General features: G+C 47.8%; 1 protein-coding gene across 8 annotated transcripts in view; it reads left to right on the forward strand.

Annotated features, from left to right (window-relative positions):
* Positions 1-16,942, forward strand: part of SLC4A2 (solute carrier family 4 member 2) — a 1,509,271-nt gene that overhangs the window by 728,002 nt on the left and 764,327 nt on the right. For all 8 annotated transcript variants that reach the window (XM_069645996.1, XM_069645995.1, XM_069646002.1 and 5 more), the window contains one exon: positions 7,981-8,204. In XM_069645996.1, coding sequence (XP_069502097.1) covers positions 7,981-8,204 — 224 coding nt within the window. The remainder of the gene's footprint in view (positions 1-7,980; positions 8,205-16,942) is intronic.

Raw genomic sequence — 16,942 nt, forward strand, 5'->3', positions numbered from 1 at the left:
CTGATAGCCCCTATTTGCATGGGCTCTGCTTCACTTGAAGCGCTGGCAGTACCCGTGTCTGGTTTGCCGGAGGTGCGGAGTTCCGGGTGTCTGCGTTCTCCCCTTCTCTGCCGCTGTCTGGCATCAACTTGTAAGACTAGGTCTAGCAGTTCTGAAAAAACAGACGGTACTGCTGGTACTACTGCAAGGGCATCTTTAAGTTCGTCGGAAAAGCCCTTATAAAAGACAGCAGCTTTTTTTTGTTCTGGCCACGAGGTTTCAACCGCTAGCTGGTTAAAGCAAGCAAGATAGGTCACAAGGTCCGTTTTTTCCCTGAGTGATAGCCAGAAATTCAAGATCAGAGGCTTGCGCCTTGTGTCTCATGTCAAACACTGCATCCATAGCTTGGATGAGAGTGTCAAAGTTATACAACACCGGGTCGTCCCCCTCTAAAAGAGGGTTAGCCCAGGCAGCTGCCGTCCCACCCAAATGGGACAGAACAAAGGCAGCTTTCGTTGTGGCATCTGGAAACGCCAGGGGTCGGCAAAGAAAATGCAAACGGCACTGGTTTACGAAAGTGCGATACGTTTTAGGGTCTCCCATAAAACGTTCTGGTGGAGCAAGAGGAAAAGGCCCGGGCAATACCACTGGGGACGGAGCAGGAGGGACAAATGGGGTTGTCGGGGGGGCCTGCAACTGCTGCAGCCTCACCAAATTCCTCATCAGGAGGTAACGGTTGTACAAAGCTCTGTAACGCGGCCATACGTTGGTTTAAAGTCGTATGGACCGATGCCATATATGCACACAAGGCTGACAAGGCTTGCATGAGCGCCTGTACTGGATCTGGCCCCAGATCCATTTCACAGGATGATAAAAAAGGCTCCTTAATCTGTCAAAACCAGACAATCTTTGTCACAACCCCCTCTTTGCCTGAAGCCAATTTGCAGCCAAACTTTCCTCACAAGAGCACAGTCTGTAGGAGTATGAGAAAGCACCTAACAGACTAGGGGCTTGAGTGAAAAGGCAGGAGCAGCAGCAACAGAGCTAGAGGAAACAACAATAACAGCTGTTTACTACTTTGATCGAAAGTACCAACCGTACCCGACACCACCCCCTATTTACCACTCTTACCTGCTCCGTGAAGAACAAGACCCGAAACCTACTTGGCCACAATGGAGGAAATGGAATGAAGAACCAAATAAAGAAGGTCTAGGAGAAGTCCCGTAATCCCAACAGGAAAGGATTGACAACAGTTTGTGTCGTACTGCATAGCGTCCAGGTATTTAGTGAAAAGGAGTGACCAAAGAAGAAAACAGGAGAGCGTCCACAACAGTCACTCTTGTGTCCAAATGAAATCCTCGTGGTTCAGCAGAGCGTCCCAGGGTGCAGGTAAATGAGTCCGTGTATGGAGGTACGGAGGAGGGGGCAAAATAAACAACGATAGAAGGAGTAAAGGAATGAAAATAAAAGAGAGGAAAATACAGGTAAGGAGCGGGTCCAAGTGGGAGCGGGAGGTACTTGACCAGGTTTCAGAAGCGATAACGCTGAGTTGCAGAGTTCCGGGGTAGCGGCGTAACAGAACAGTAGGCAGTGGGAGTCCAGGTAACGTATGCTGGCTCAGGGGTAACAGGAATCAATCCGAAGGAGCCGAATACCAGAAATCAGGGGCAGTTCAAAATGGGCAATCCGTAATAACAGGCCAAAGAGTCAAAACAGGTTCAAGAAACAAGATTGCAGAAAAGGGACACTAAAAAACTGGCTGTAGAACTCAGTTAAGGAGCACCGTTCCGTGTGCGCAGCAAGAATAAGTAGTACTCACATACAGACGTGAATGATGGTCCATGCGTATCACGTGACCGTAACGCCTGACTCGAGTACTAACACGGAATGCTGGATGCTGCAGTCCACACAGAACCGCTGTGTTTTCGGCGTTGAGCCAGACGCCAAGGAATCTTCTAAGTGATTGGAGGGTTCATCGCAAGTCTTCGTGACTTTAGATAAGGTCGATTCACGACAGGTGGACCTGCAGAGAGAAAACTATGACAACCATGGCTAGAGATGACATTTGTGACAGACACCTCCCTAACATAATGGGGAGCCCACATGAAAGACCTGTCAATCAGCAGACACTGGTCTCCATCAGAGTCCAGACTTCACATCAATCTGTTGGAGCTGAGGCCAATCAGACTAGTGCTGATGGCCTTCCCGCCCTCGGTTCGGGGGAAAAATGTCCTGATAATGATGGACAACACGGCGGCCATCCATTACCTAGACAAGAGTGGAGGTGTAAGGTCTGTACCTCTGTGCAGAGAGGCAATACAGCTCTGGTTCTGGGCACTAAGAGAAGAAATATTTCTTCTTGCAATTCTTCTAGCTGGAGAAGAAAACACAGCAACGGAGACTCTGAGCAGTGTAAGGAAGGCATGGTATCAAACAGTGAAGACAGACACAAGTGATCACAGTTCAAGTGTGTTTATTGAACTTCAGTGGGTTGGTTGAACGCCTATCTAACCTAAATCTAAGGATAGGAGCAAGATACAACCATAAAATAATAATAACGCAGTCCTAGTCGAGTCTCTGTCAAAATAAAAGGGCCTATAGTAATAAACCTATTGCCAATCCTTACTTCTAAATACAAAAGGGTGTAGGACAGTTGTGCATGCAAAAAGAAAAGTGTTCAAGAAATAATATGTCAGGACGATCAGCAGTTGCTTCCCTTCCCCGCGTTTTCAGCACGGGGCAAGGCTGCACGTTCGAGTTTCGCACACATTCTGTCTTCTCTGCCACGAGGATACAGTTCAAAGCTCGGGTCATCTGCAGCGGGCCTGTCATAACAAACAAATATCAAAGTTCCACTCTTATCAGGATCTTCACATGCACAAGTTCTCACTTCCACTGTTTATCACGGGTCTCCCTCCTTCAGGCTTGGACCCCCTTTTTACCATAATGTTTACACTAGATCTTCCTTGTTCGGGCTCGGACAATAGATCTCTCTCATTCAGGCTTGCATCATGGATCTCCTTCGTTCGGGCTCAGATCCCTTCTGCACAGCATTCTCATTTGGTCTCCCTTGTTCAGTCTCGGACCATGTCATCTCACTTTCTATGGTTTCTTCTTGATATCAAAATCGAAGACTTTCGGATCAATCTTCTACTTTCTTTTCCACCACTTCTTGGTGGGATACCTTACAGAGCACATTCACAGTGCCAGAGAACTCTGCCAACGGTATTGTATCTTTCCTTCTCAAGCTCAAGCATTCATCAGCCGTTTAGCTTTACTCACGTCTTTCATCATACGCGTTTAACAATGTTCGTTCAAGCGCTCGTTATGCAATATTGCTGCTTGCAACCTTGACTTCAACACAGAGCGGTCTTGCATCGGTCTCCCCTACTCACCGGATGTGTTGATCTCTCTGGCGCTTCTTTGTCCTTGATGCCAAGGATGATACCACAGCTGCTTCTGTTTCTCCCCGCCTTGGTTGGTTACACCGGAAGGCCTCCGGTGTCTCCGACACACAATGCTGGATTCTTCAGTCTTATTTCCTGGCCTTACGCTTTCTGACTCGAAGGTTTCTTGAAAGTAACGATTTCTTGCCAAAAAGGTCAAGGGTAGTTCCCACCTTGTGAATCCTTCTTGGCTTGCCGTCTTTCTCCCCTCGTTCAGCTGCCGACTCGAACCTGCTGTGCCTTCATGTGCTTTGTCTCGCTCAGAGTGTGATCTATCCGTGTGGGAAGTTTAATGGAAGGTGAGTGTCAGGGATTGTTAGTAATTGCCTGACTTTGCCTGACTATAGTAGCGGGACGTGCCAGGTACACTGCTCGGGTGTGAGTCTGTTTTCTCCCAGAGCGTGCTGTCCATGTCGAAGTGTTTGTGAAGGGAAAGCGGGAGGGTAAAGTTCCCCTGTATCCTTACTGGTAGGCTGGGGTAAAGGTGTTATAGGGGGAGGAATACTGTGTCTCCCCATCCGGTGTTCCACTCTCCGAAGACCCCTCCCCTAGGAGATCCTCCTGCACTGGTCCACACCCAGGAACTGGATGCAAAAGCGAAGGCTGTGTCCTGGCCACCTGGATGACAGATCCCCGGGGACTAGCAGGTGAGACACCTTCTGGTTTCTCACAGCAGACACAGCACAATATACCACAACTGGAAGTTAGCTCAGGAAGTCCTTCTGGAGATCTTTGGCCTTTGGGGAACCCTTCAAGTGGATCTGTTCACAAGCAGTGTCAACAAAAAGTGCTACCTATTTCTGCTCCAGGGAAGTTCCTCAAAGAGGAACTCTAAGGGATGCGTTCATGGTGGACTGTGAATTCCCACTTCTGTACACATTGCCGCCAGTCATCATATCATCAGGAGGTTGTGAAAGTTCAGGAAATCAATGATACCGATTGCTCTGAATGGACCAGGAGGACATGGTACCCAAACCTTCTAGAGATGGCCATCTACCCTCCAATTTGTCTTCCTCAAAGAGGGGACTTGCTCTTGCAAGAGGGGGGGTCTCCTCCTTCATCCAGAAATCAGTACTCAGAATCTTCACATCTGGTTTGGGTTCTGAAAGGGTAGGATGCAAAGATTGTGACCTTACAGAGGATGTAATGGAGGTGTTGCTTTCGGCCAGGAGACCAGAAACAAAATCCCTGTACCGCTACCATTGGAACAAGTTTTACAGCTGGTGTAGGGAAAGGAATTGTGATCCTTTCACATATAAGACTTATACTGTTTTGTCCTTCTTACATCATTTAAGCCACCTTGGACTCCCAAGTCTCCACAATAAAAGGATACCTGGCGGCACTTTCTATTTTCAAGCGCTCACCGGGTGAAGGCTCTTATTTTAAGATCCCGGTTGTTATTCAATTTTTGAAGGGATTGACAAATCTTTTCCCCCCGGTTCCGTGTATTATACCGGTTTGGGATCTAAATCTGGCTCTGAGACATCTGATGAGGACACCCTTCGAACCTCTACATTCTTTCCCTCTCAGAATGCTTACTCTTAAAACTGCCTTTTTTACTGCAATACCAACTGCCTGCAAAGTAAGTGAAATGCCATCTTTCGCAACCTTCTTCAGAGACAAGGTGGCGTTGAGAGTGCGTCCATCATATCCACCACCTCACCCTTCTATGGAGTAGGAGAGATTGCACCCGTTAGTCCCAAAAAGGGCTTTAAGTTTTTACATTTCAAGAATGGCAAAAATCGGGCAGAATTACTAACTTTTTATAGGCTGCTCAGTCCACAGATTAGGGTTGGCCGTCACAAAACAGACTATTTCTCAATGGATAATACTATGCATTTCCGAATGCTATTCTTTAGCCAGTAAGGACCTGCCTAAAGGATTGATAGAACATTCTACTCGAAGAGTTGCGACTTCTTCAGCTCTTGAAAGAGGCGATCCCGTGCAGGATATTGGCAAAGCGGCTACTTGGTCATCTCTACACACCTTCAGTAAAGATTATTGCCTAAACTCTTTGTCAGGTCAGGAGGCCAAATTTGGAAAAGCTGTACTTCACAGCATAAATAATTAGGAAAGATTCTCAGCACCCATCTCCTTATGCTGACTGCTTTAGGAGTATATCAAAGATGAGGAATATGTGAGAGGACACAATCTATTCGAAGAACAAATTACTTACCCAAGGCAATGTTCTTTCGACTGGATGTTCCTCCCACATATTCCTCATTGCCCCTCCCATTCACCACTTCTTACTTGCCAAGAATTTCCGTTATGTTACACCTTCCTCTCTTTCAACGCTGGAATGTCAGTGACATTGGCAAACATTCAAAGGAAAAACTAGAACTGAGGCCATGGTCGCCACGCATGCTACATATACCAGCGACGAGTTCATGGCCAAGGACTGGACTGAGGCCGTCGAGGGCCACAACTCGACGCTGGATGACACCCGATACTTGAAAAAAAGAATCAGAAGCAAGCTGCAAGCAAACTTTAATATCAAAGATGAATTATACGTGCGAGGAGCATCCAGTTGAAAGAATATTACCATGGGTAAGTCATTTGTTCAACTAACTACTACAACGTTGCAACCTTGCAGCTCTCCCACTCCCCATCAAACGACCTTCAAGGTCTAGTGTGCTAAATATACCCCTGCCGTATGCATTCCCCCCAACAAAAAAACAATAGCTCCTTGAAACCAGGAGGCTGTCGTTAAGGCTATCCTGTTTTGGCCAAAAATTATCTGAAAAAACGCTGCATGCGCGTTGTGTGTCTTCGGCAAGAACAACAATCTTGAATCCCATGATAACGAACAGGGGTTGTGTGGGTGTCCCAGGCATCCTATATTCAGTAACATGGGATCAGGGGCTGCAGGGGTGTCCCCCACTTCCAAGAGGAGTGCGGCGACGGAGATTAAGGAAGTAAAAAAATGTTTTTTTAAAAAGGGCCCTGCGACGGAAGTCCCTGCCCACTTTAGGGGTAGAAGACAAACATTGGAGGGGGATGAGCAAGAGGAGGATCAGACGGCAGAGGAGGTAAGTTGGACCAAACAAAGGTAAGTAGGAAGCAAGGGTCGTGGGTAGGGAGAAACAAGGATTTGGTATTTTAGTAATGCAAAGTTTTGAACTTCGCTGCATTCTGCCTCGTAATTTTCTGCCTTCGGATCCTATATATCCACTCCCAAGAATAGAGTCTTTACGTTTGTATACAGGTAGCTGGTACTTCTGACCTGTACTCATCCACACTTCTTTTTCATCATCTAACCATTAACACCCCTCAGCCTGTCACTTTCAGAGCCATGTCCAGCGAGGCAAACATTATTGGCATAAGGGCACTATGTAAGACCACTTACCGTACCTTAAGTTTTATTTAAGGCAGATATATTTTGATAAGTGGCATTCCGCTGAATCTTCAGTTACGACAGCCGGACTGGCCTCTGCCATCCAAACAGAGGCAGGATTTTTATATTTTGTTATTTCATATGGCTTAGCTAACCCCCAGGCCTCAGCTTCCTTATGATTGGCCAATTAGCCATAACAAGTAGGATTTTGGACCTGGACACAAAGTGCTTGCAGAAATCTAAAAACATGGTAGATAAAGAAAGGAAAAACAGGCTTTCAGCAGAAACAGATTAATTCCTTACTAAAGATTTTCAAGAATAGCCAGTAAACAGACACCTGGGTACATTCAGAGCACTGTAGTAAGGATGAAGCGAACAACTGCATTTCTGCAATGACAAAAATTAATGAATATATGTTTGGTCTTGACCAAGGCCCTAAAATGGCTCTTCACTCAGCCCTCACTTGATTGATATATTCAGGTCTCATTGTTCTCAGCAGATTGCAACATTCAGCTTTGAAGCTGCTCAAATAATTGTGTTATTCAGTCCTCTGCCCAGGTGATTGTCATGTTAAGACATTGGGCCTCATTACACGGTATGCGGTAAGGGTTTACCGGTACCGGTAAGGGCACCGGTACCGGTAAACCCTTACCGCCTTACTACGAGGTCCCTTTGCCGGACCCGACCTCAACGGCTGGTTTTACCAGCCGTTAAGGAACGGGCCCACAAAGGGACCTTGGTGCTAATTACGGTATCGCAATTTGCGATACCGTAATTACCTCCTTCCCCATTCCCATTGAGCCCTATGGGGGCAAAAATGGGAATGGGGAAGTGCCTTGGTGAATGGGGAATTACCGGCCCCGCTCACCTTGGAGTAGGCCGGTAATTCTGCCATCCACCAAGGCCGACACGGTAAAATACCGGCGGCAACCATGGCGCTAATAGCGCCATGGTTACCGCATACCGTGTAATGAGGCCCATTAGCTTACTAAATAGTTTCTGATATTCATATCTCCTTTTGTTCAGTGTAATCTGATAGTGACCAATATAATTCAGTGTCTATTACTTGTCTGTCATTTTTGTGCATATTTTGCAGTATCTCTGTTTGATGTGCCTACACTATGGAGAGGTTCCCATTATTACTGTGCCAGGCTGTGTGTTATTTTTTTCACTGGTCAAGTGTATCACCTACAGTTATGAACTCAAATGTATTTCTTGAAGAAAGGACATTGATCTGGAGGTTGACGAAGCGGGACCTTCTACAGAGGACACCAGTGCTGGACGCCAGACATCCAGGCCCCCACCTGCCTATCGCAGCTACAGCCTGACAGAGAGGAGACGGATCGGCAGCATGACTGGCATTGAGGACGCTCAATATCAGAAGATACCCACAGATGAATCTGAGGCTCAAACACTAGCTTCTGCAGACTTGGATTTAATGAAGAGTAAGTGCTTATCCCTGCAATGTGTAGAAACTGTTGCCTGTGTCATCTGTGTCCTTTCATCACTGCAGCCTGTGCACTTCTTTTGTGCTGTATATCTCTGTTCTGTATCCAGGTGTCTTCTGTTTGGCTGGAGTTCTAATTTCCACCTCTGAATCATCTTATCTAGAGTTTTTGTCTATACTACAAATATAGGAGGAATCCTATCCTAATTGCACTTTTTGAACTAATAACTAAGTGCTGTCTCTATCTGGTTCCGGGGGGTAAGGTGGGATGTCTATTCAACAAATAACATTGAGATACAGACGAGGTATGGACAGTTCAAGGGTGGTTTCTGCCTATGCCACTTTTGTCTATTTCATTTTGTGTGTTGTCCATCATTCTCATTGAAGCAGAGGGTCACCTGTGAGGCTGCTGTCTTTTCCACTGCTGCCTATTGATTACTTTTATGCTGGTCAACTATATCATTGTACCTAATTATTGCTATTGAGCTAGGCTGTGTCATTGTGTCTTAGGCCTTTTTTTCGGTACCAGAAATGGACAGCTTCTTTTTCCCCAGCTGCATTTGGCTATCTGAGATGGTCATCATGTGACTCTGGAATCGTCAATGTTTGCTGCCCATTCAAAAGGTATGGTTCTGTTGCTGGATCATAACCCCAGAGTATGAATCTATTTACAATATCAGAGCTCTGAGCTAAGATGGTAAATCCATTTTTAGTGACCACACATATGTACATTTTTTTACTAGTGTACAAAGCCTTCCTTGTGAAGAGTGAAGGGTCATACTGGATGATTGTGCTACACACCTGCATATTTCCAAAGTCGGCATGCAGCACTCTATTGAAAATACTGTGACTTACGCAGTACTCTTGAGGGAATCTTGTGTACTCGAAGCACCGTTGACCATGCGTAAATGCAGTGAGATACCATGAATCAGGGTGGAGTGGGAGTGCGAAGAACGCATTCTTCAGATACACCATTGTGAACTACCAGAAACTCCTTCTGCACCACGTGATTAAGAGGACGTAGATCCTGCATCATCCTCCAACTACCCCCTGTTGCTTTCTTGACTGGGTATATAGCTGTGTTACACGGGGACGTGAATGGCACAACGATCCCTTGCTCTAACTGAGGCTGAATGGTGCCTTTTATCCCTTCCTCTGCTTCCCTTGACAACGGGTTCTGCCGCACCCTCGGGAGTACTGCTCCTGACTTCAACGTAATCTGTACTGGGGTCACATCTCTAAGTAACCCAACCTCATGTGGATTAATAGTCCATAATTGTGCTGGCACATATCGCATGTCCTCCTCAAAAAATAAAGACTGGGTCACCACTGCCATCAGGGGGCACTGTACCTTCCTATACTGCACCATGATATCACAGGGGATGCAGATTTCCAAAATGATCTCCCCATTTTGCTCACTCTCCACAACTAACTCCTCATCAGTCATTTCGCTATCGGGTCTATACAAAGTACTACTGTGCGCTGCTCACACCCATCCTGATCTGTTCCGATCAGGACTACTCTTTTGTCTGGCACTACTAGTCTTTGCAAATCTAATTACAATATTGTCCCCGCCACTACCTCAGGTGGCACCATGGGTTGGAAAATATAATCTGTGGGCACTCGCCAACATTTTGTCGCAATTTGAGGCACTGCTTTTGCTAATACCTTGATGCCATAGACATATATGTCCAGGATCACAGGAACCCCATGGACTACTGACTCCCTTGCCATTACATTGATTATTACCATTGCTCGAGCTACACACATCCCTGGAGTGGAACACACTACCCCTTGATCTGTGAATGATATAGTTACATTTAGTTTGCTGAGCAGATCCCTACCCAACAAGTTAACAGGGGAACTTTCTGAATATAACAAGGGGGCTCGTACTACCTTCCCTCCCACTTTTATATCCAGCTCCTCAGTGTATGGAACCGTAGAAATAACCGCAGGGAATCCCTGCGTGTGAAGAGTTTTACCTGATAATGAAAGTTCCCCTCCATAATGCATGATTTAGTTGCACCTGAATCTACCATAAATATAAATTGCTTGTTTCCTATTTCCGCCTCCACCAAGGGCTCCTCTTCAGGGTGTGCGATTGTCAGTAGGATTGCATACGCGAGTGCTCTCTGTGGTCTCTCCTAATCAGAATATATATTCGTCCCGGGGAATGAAAAAGGACCGCCCCCCGCCATTGTAACTCCTTGGAATGGGGCGCCTGTTCCCCCTGCCATCCTGTTTAACTGTGTTCCCTCACCCTGCTGCGATTGTTGCCCGGTGTCCAGTCAACTGGTCGACAACAAACTGGTCGACTGCAATTTGGTCGACACCATTTGGTCGAATGCCAAATGGTCGAATTTTTTTTTTTTAATATATATATGTGTTTTGTGGGTTTTCGTGTGGGGAAAAAAAATAAAAAAGAAAAAAAAGGGGGTTGGGGGGGGACCCCCCCCAAAAAAAACCAAAAAATGGGTAAAAAAAAAAAAAAAAAATTCGACCATTTGGCATTCGACCAAATGGTGTCGCCCAAATTGTCTGTCGACCAAATGTTTTCGACCATTTGACTGGTAACCTTGTTGCCCATGTTGCCCTTGCCTGTCAGCCCCATAAGGGAACTGATTTTCCCTCCTTGCCCAAATTGCTGGTGTCCCATTCCTTGAGGCCCTTGGAATACCTGCCCTAGAGGTGATGGCCCATAATTAAATCCCATCCCAGGCCTGTTCCTGCCTTCTCTTGCGAAATGTCCCCATCTCCCACAATACCAGCACTGTGATGTTCCCAATCCTCCTCCCCAGGGCCCTATCACCCTAAAGCCTCCTGCTCTTGCTCCTCAAAATCCTCCTCTTCCCCTTGGTGCTCCTTCATACTGCCACTGTGGGTTGGGGTACTGTCCCCCTACCACATTATTCCTGTCCTTCTTCGCCTCATAGTGCCGCAATTGTGGCATTTACAATTTGTTCGGTATCTCCTGTCCTTTCCCCATGGGCCGGTGCCATCACCGGTGCTTGGATGACAATCTTGTTTAGTTTTTTTTCCACTAGTTTTGCCTCGTCCGTTTGCCGCTTTTGGGCTGTCTACCTGTCCCGCTCCTTGATTCTCTTACAATGGTGGACTATTATACTTTGTATCTCTGCCCACCCTTTGGTTTCAACACCCACAATTGTATATAGTGCCTTCTGGACCTCTTTTGGTAATCCCCTCTTTACAATAAAATAGAAAAAGTGTACTGGTCCCATTGCCCTCCTGTCTCAACTCTCTGCATTTCCTGTAACTTAAGAATAAACCTAACTGGGACCTCATAATCACCCATTGTGCACTGCGTTAAAGAATGTAAATCAGGGGTATCTGGGTACATCTTTCGTAGGCATCCCATACCCTCACCCTTACTTCATTAAAGGCTGCTCCATCATGTTCGTTATCTGCAAGACTTACCCCAGGGTACCCAGCCCTTGCCCATATGTCCCCAGCCTGGTCCCCAACTATGGTGGCCAGTTAACTCTTAAGGTCGCCTAGTGCTAAAGCTACCCCTGTTGTTTGTTTCTCAAATTCATAGATCCATTTACTTTCGCCGGGTGTAAGTTGGGGAGAGCTTTAATCAAATAATGTTTGTCCATTTGAGGCCATGGCACATACTGCTTTATCCCTACTCCTTTATGTATGAGAGGCATCTGCATGTCTATTTTATTGTCATCCCCTTTTTTAGTATTCTTCTGATCTTGTACTACCACCATTAAATCTGGTCAATTGTTTGGTCTATCCCTTCTCACTGCTTCTTGTGGCAGGGATGGGTTTCTCGCCGCCTGCTCTGCTTGATCTCTTTCTTGCCCTGCCTCGTCATTATTTCTGCCACCTTGATCTTCCCATTGATTTTCCCTTGTTGGTATGACTTCTTGTCCCAGGTCTGTCCATACCCTCTCCCCATCATCTTTTTCGACACAAACATTTCTTATTGCCCCAGGGTTGAATCCAACCAAAACATCTCCTGACTTCCAATACCCTATTTTCTGCACTAGTACCCTTATTTCTGGTGGTACTTCTTCAGGTTCTTGTAACCTAACCAACCTTTCCCGCAACACTCCACTGATTCCACGGGCATGTCAGCGCTTGTGGAAAGGTTATATGGAGGTGGAGGTGCAAAATCTCTTGAGTTTCCCCCCTGGTTGCTAATCCGGATAATCCTGTTGTTGACACTTTCTCAACCACTGGAGGCTTATAGACTGGATTTGTATACCCTACTGCAGGTTTAGGCCTTACAGGGTATATCCCCTTACATTGGATCTTTTTCTCATCTTCCTGATCTTCCATATCCTCGAATAATAGCCAGAGATCTAGAATCTCTTTTCTTTTTTGTACTTCTAGCATGTTTCTGTTATGGGAGCCCTGATCTGGCCAGGAGCAGGACATCACCCTTCCTTTGTTTCCAATACCTATTGTTTATGATATTTGTCTATCCTGTCACAATATAATGGCATGGCCCTATGCATATGTCGTATTGGGGTTTTCCCCAAAATGTTGTGCGCGTCCCTAATGCTTCACTTAAATACAGATCAACCCACTTTTTCCCTCACCCGCTTTTTAGTATTTTCCACTTTGTTTTCACATACACACACACCGCGACTCATCCACATTCCTTCCTTTTTTACCATAAAAGACCGCAAGAGAAAATATACAAAAATAATTGACTAAAATCCAGGCCCATTCCTTGTAGCGAGCTACTACTTATTTTCCTTATATCCTTGTAATATCACCTTCTTAGCTTTTTAAATATGCTGAGGATCCCATTGCTTTTATCATCATAAAAGAATACCGCATGGTGGCGCTAGTGAGCCCCACCATAATGGCAGCTCCTTTTTAGCTCCGCTGTGAGCTCCTGAAAATCCTGTTTAAACAGCATCGGAGGAGGAGACAATAGTGTGTTGAAGTCATCAGCAGTATCCTGATCAGACCCCAACCCCAGTGTGAAAGCAAGGTTACCCGTGCGGGCCCACAGACATAGGGTGAAGAGTTGTGGTTTCGGGGCCGGCGGCCGAGAACAAACGCAGTAAGGAGACAGCAGTCTGCGTGGCGACGGTAGGCGGAGCCATACACTTGGGTAAGGTGTCGACTCTCCGCAGCCTTGAAGAACTAAGTTCGGAATTGGCCCGCGGCCTAAAGAGACCACGGAGACATAGGCCAGGGTAACCTTGAACAGGCTGCCAAGTATAACAGCAGTGCTACTGCGGCAGCGCGACTCCCGCTTTGTGGAGTTGTGCAGGGCCGATGAGGGCAGCAGCTCACATGCAAGCCTGTGACAATGTACATCTATAACATCACAGTGGATGGGAGGGCGCAATCACCCTTAATGCACAGAGATTAGTGGACGCAGCCCTGGCTGGCCTTGTGCATCCGCCCTCTCTCCTTCCTTTCGCCTGGTCCCCACCAGTGCGTCGTACCGTCGGAGTGGCCGTGGCGGGGGGGAGTAGGAGGGAGATTGCTGCATCCCCCTCCCATGGCCGGCATCTGCGACTCCTCACACAGGTGCCGCCACCGTCGAGGGGTAGAGCAGGGGCCATCTGGAGCCCGTCCCAAGCCGTGCAATACTACATGCAGCTAACTGGAGCGGAGAGCACACCGACAGAGATTGGCGTGTGCTGGAGCGGGCAGTAAGCACTCGGCCCACTCCAAATATCCTGACATCTTGCAGCAATACAGGCCATGCCAGGGCTGTGTCACATGGTCGGGGGAAGAGCTATCCACCGCAATGCTACAACACAGTGGCCCCCTTTTCCCCCCCAGCTGCAGTGACTACTCCGGAGCACGGGCAACAACATGGAGACCCCAAACCTACCCATAGACCTGGAGGGGGGCGAGTCGTCAGAGTGAGCAAGGCTGCTGCCTCGCGTAGCACACCCACTGTGAGCCGCGCACAGTAGATCCAGCGGGCAGAAATGCGGGCCTGGAGGCAGTTGGGAGCCCAAACCCCAGAGATCATTCAGCACCAAGCACAGAGCACTGCCACACCCAGCAGGTTGGAACGGAGGGAGAAGACCTCATGGTTGTAACACCGCAGCAAAACTCCACAGAACAAGAGGTGGTGAGGTGATCAGCTGTAAATTCATGACAATCTCAACTGAATAGAAGAGATCGGGCAAAATAAACATCCTGCGGTCTTGTACACTGACTGATGCACAGAGGCAGTTCGGAGCCCGGCCCTCCCTGCGGTGGTAAGCTGAGCAACGGTGACTCCGCGGTGGTGCTGATGTCGGAGGGGGCTTCTTGTGTGAGACTTAAGAGGGAAACCAAAAACACCAGCACATGGTTAGGCTGACATGAAGCATTTGATGCGTAACGTAGCCAGAGCAGGAGAGTCCAGCAGGCTAATTAGACATCATATAGCGAATCAACACAGCGCAGAGTGCCGCACACGGAGGGAGCCAACGGCAAAGCCTCAACAGTACCAATCAGGCTTCCCATGCCAACGGACAAGCACGCCAGCTTGCCTACCAAGCGCCTGAGGGAGGGTCCCGGCTGACACACACCCCGTTCCCTTAAGGGTCACAAGGAGGTTGGCCATTTGGCAGATCACATCGCTGCATAGAGTATAGCCTATTAGGACAGTTAACCAACACTGCACCCCCTCATTAAACGCTACAATAAAAACTGAGCGACACACTGGGCTGAATCCGCAGAGGAGACACCAGGACCCCACCGGATAAATATCTTTACCGACAACCCACCCCAGAGAAACAGTGCAGCCCCCACTATCCTTATAGAAGAGTGACACAGGTAATAAAGACTCGGAACCCACGGTGGCTGTTGGGCTCAGTCTGACCCGGCCCCCAGGTGCAACAACTCAACGGAGATTGATTCCAGAACCTATTTCTCGTCCTACGCGAAAGGAGTAGCAATCCTGATAAGCAGAGGGGTGAAATTCTGGTTAATATTGATTGCTAGGGACGACAATGGGAGAGCTCTTCTGGTCAACGGGGTGCTTGAGGTGATGTTGGTGATCATCTGGGGAGGGGACCTCAAGACCTATTCCCCCTCAAATAGACATCTACACCTACAGATGGGACACTGTCCTGCCAGAAAGACCTGCGTGTTATTGAAAGGATAGAACTTAAAACACAGGAGAGAGCATACCTTCCAAACGTCAGCACCCGTCCCTAGCATGACCATATTGGACTGGGGATCATCGGCCACTATATATGGGGAAAGCAGACAAATTGCAGTGAAAATAGAATTTCGAAAGCGGTCCCTCTACCAGAACATCTATACCACAACCACAGGCGGACCTGGCTGAACCAATGGGAGAGCCAGAAGAAAGTACCGCCCACATCCCGGAGCCGGACATTCGAGGAATCCTATTAGACCTCAAAGCGTGAATCAGGGGCCTTGATTCCAAATTAGAATCTTTATCCTCTAAAGTGGACCTGCTGCAACATCGGCTAGACAAGCATGACGACCGCCTAGACATAGTGGAGCAGGGGTATCCGACCTGGAAGACGGGAGTTCCTCACTTGTAGCCAGAGTGTCAGCGCTCAAGCTCCAAGCCAAAGCGGTGACGGCCAAAAATGAAGATCTGGAGGGGAGAGCACGCCACAATAATACTCGCCTGGTCCGAGTCGGAGAACAGCAGGGTCTCTCCAAGATGGAAGAATTTGTGGAGACTATGTGCAAGGAACTATTTGGAGAGCCTACTCTATCTTCACTGTTCATGGTTGACAGAGCCCACTGCATGCCGCCCCTCGCCCTATTATAGCGCGCCTTTTAAGTTGCAGAGATTGTGACACGATCCTCCATTTAGCTAGAGAAAAGGGAGAGATTCAATATGATGGAGACAAAATTCAGATATACCCGGACTTCTCATCAGCGGTACAAGCATCACTGAGATCATTTGCTGGGGTGAAAAGACACTTGAGAGACTGCAACATCCTGTACTCTGTTATCTCCAGCGAAGCTCTGAATCCAGCATGCCGGGAGGACACAATTCTTAATTTCACTGGAGGCAGCAAGCTCCTTCCTGGATGAGATCGGCGCCCCCCCCCCCTAGAAACGGCCAGAGGCCACGCAGAGATGACCACGACCAAGGAGCACCAGACTGAGGTGGTACGAACTGGGGCATATGGGCAAGCAACACCGCTCACACTAATAGATCACCCACAACGCTACTACAGGAGCCACACCTCAGGCGCACATTTACTTTAGTTAAGATAGGTGCTTGCAGACTCAGCCGGGCACTAGTGCACTGAGCTCTGCACTGCATAAGGGACATGGGATAAGAGGGAGGGTAGTGTCAACAGGCAGGTTGGGACTTGCCCGTGGGGGAAGGAGGTCAGTGGGAATTCAGGGAGTGAAAGGAGGGCGTGGGAAACAGGGTGGGGGGGGTTAGACTTAGTTGTGGTTGTTGGCAGTCCGGTTCTCACCAGTCCACTCCACTGGCAAATCCTATATAACGAGCAGCACTCATCCTCACAGAAATGGCAGCAGTCGAAAAGATCCAGATTTCACTGCACAGGTACACAAGGAGTCAATGGGGTTTAACATAGCAGCATGGAAGATACGGGGAGGGATCCGGACGATCGCCCAGTACCTCAAGAAGCACTGTGTGAACGTAGCATTGATCCAGGAAACCCATTTTACCACCTCTTCTGAGCGTAGGTGCGGTGCTAGTTGGGGGTGCCACAGATATTTCTCGTCCTACGCCAGAGGAGTAGCAATCCTGATAAGCAGAGGGGTGAAATTCTGGATAAT

The sequence above is a fragment of the Ambystoma mexicanum genome, chromosome 2p (assembly GCF_040938575.1).
Source record: "Ambystoma mexicanum isolate Mex_15411 chromosome 2p, UKY_AmexF1_1, whole genome shotgun sequence".
Taxonomy (NCBI): Eukaryota; Metazoa; Chordata; class Amphibia; order Caudata; family Ambystomatidae; genus Ambystoma; species Ambystoma mexicanum.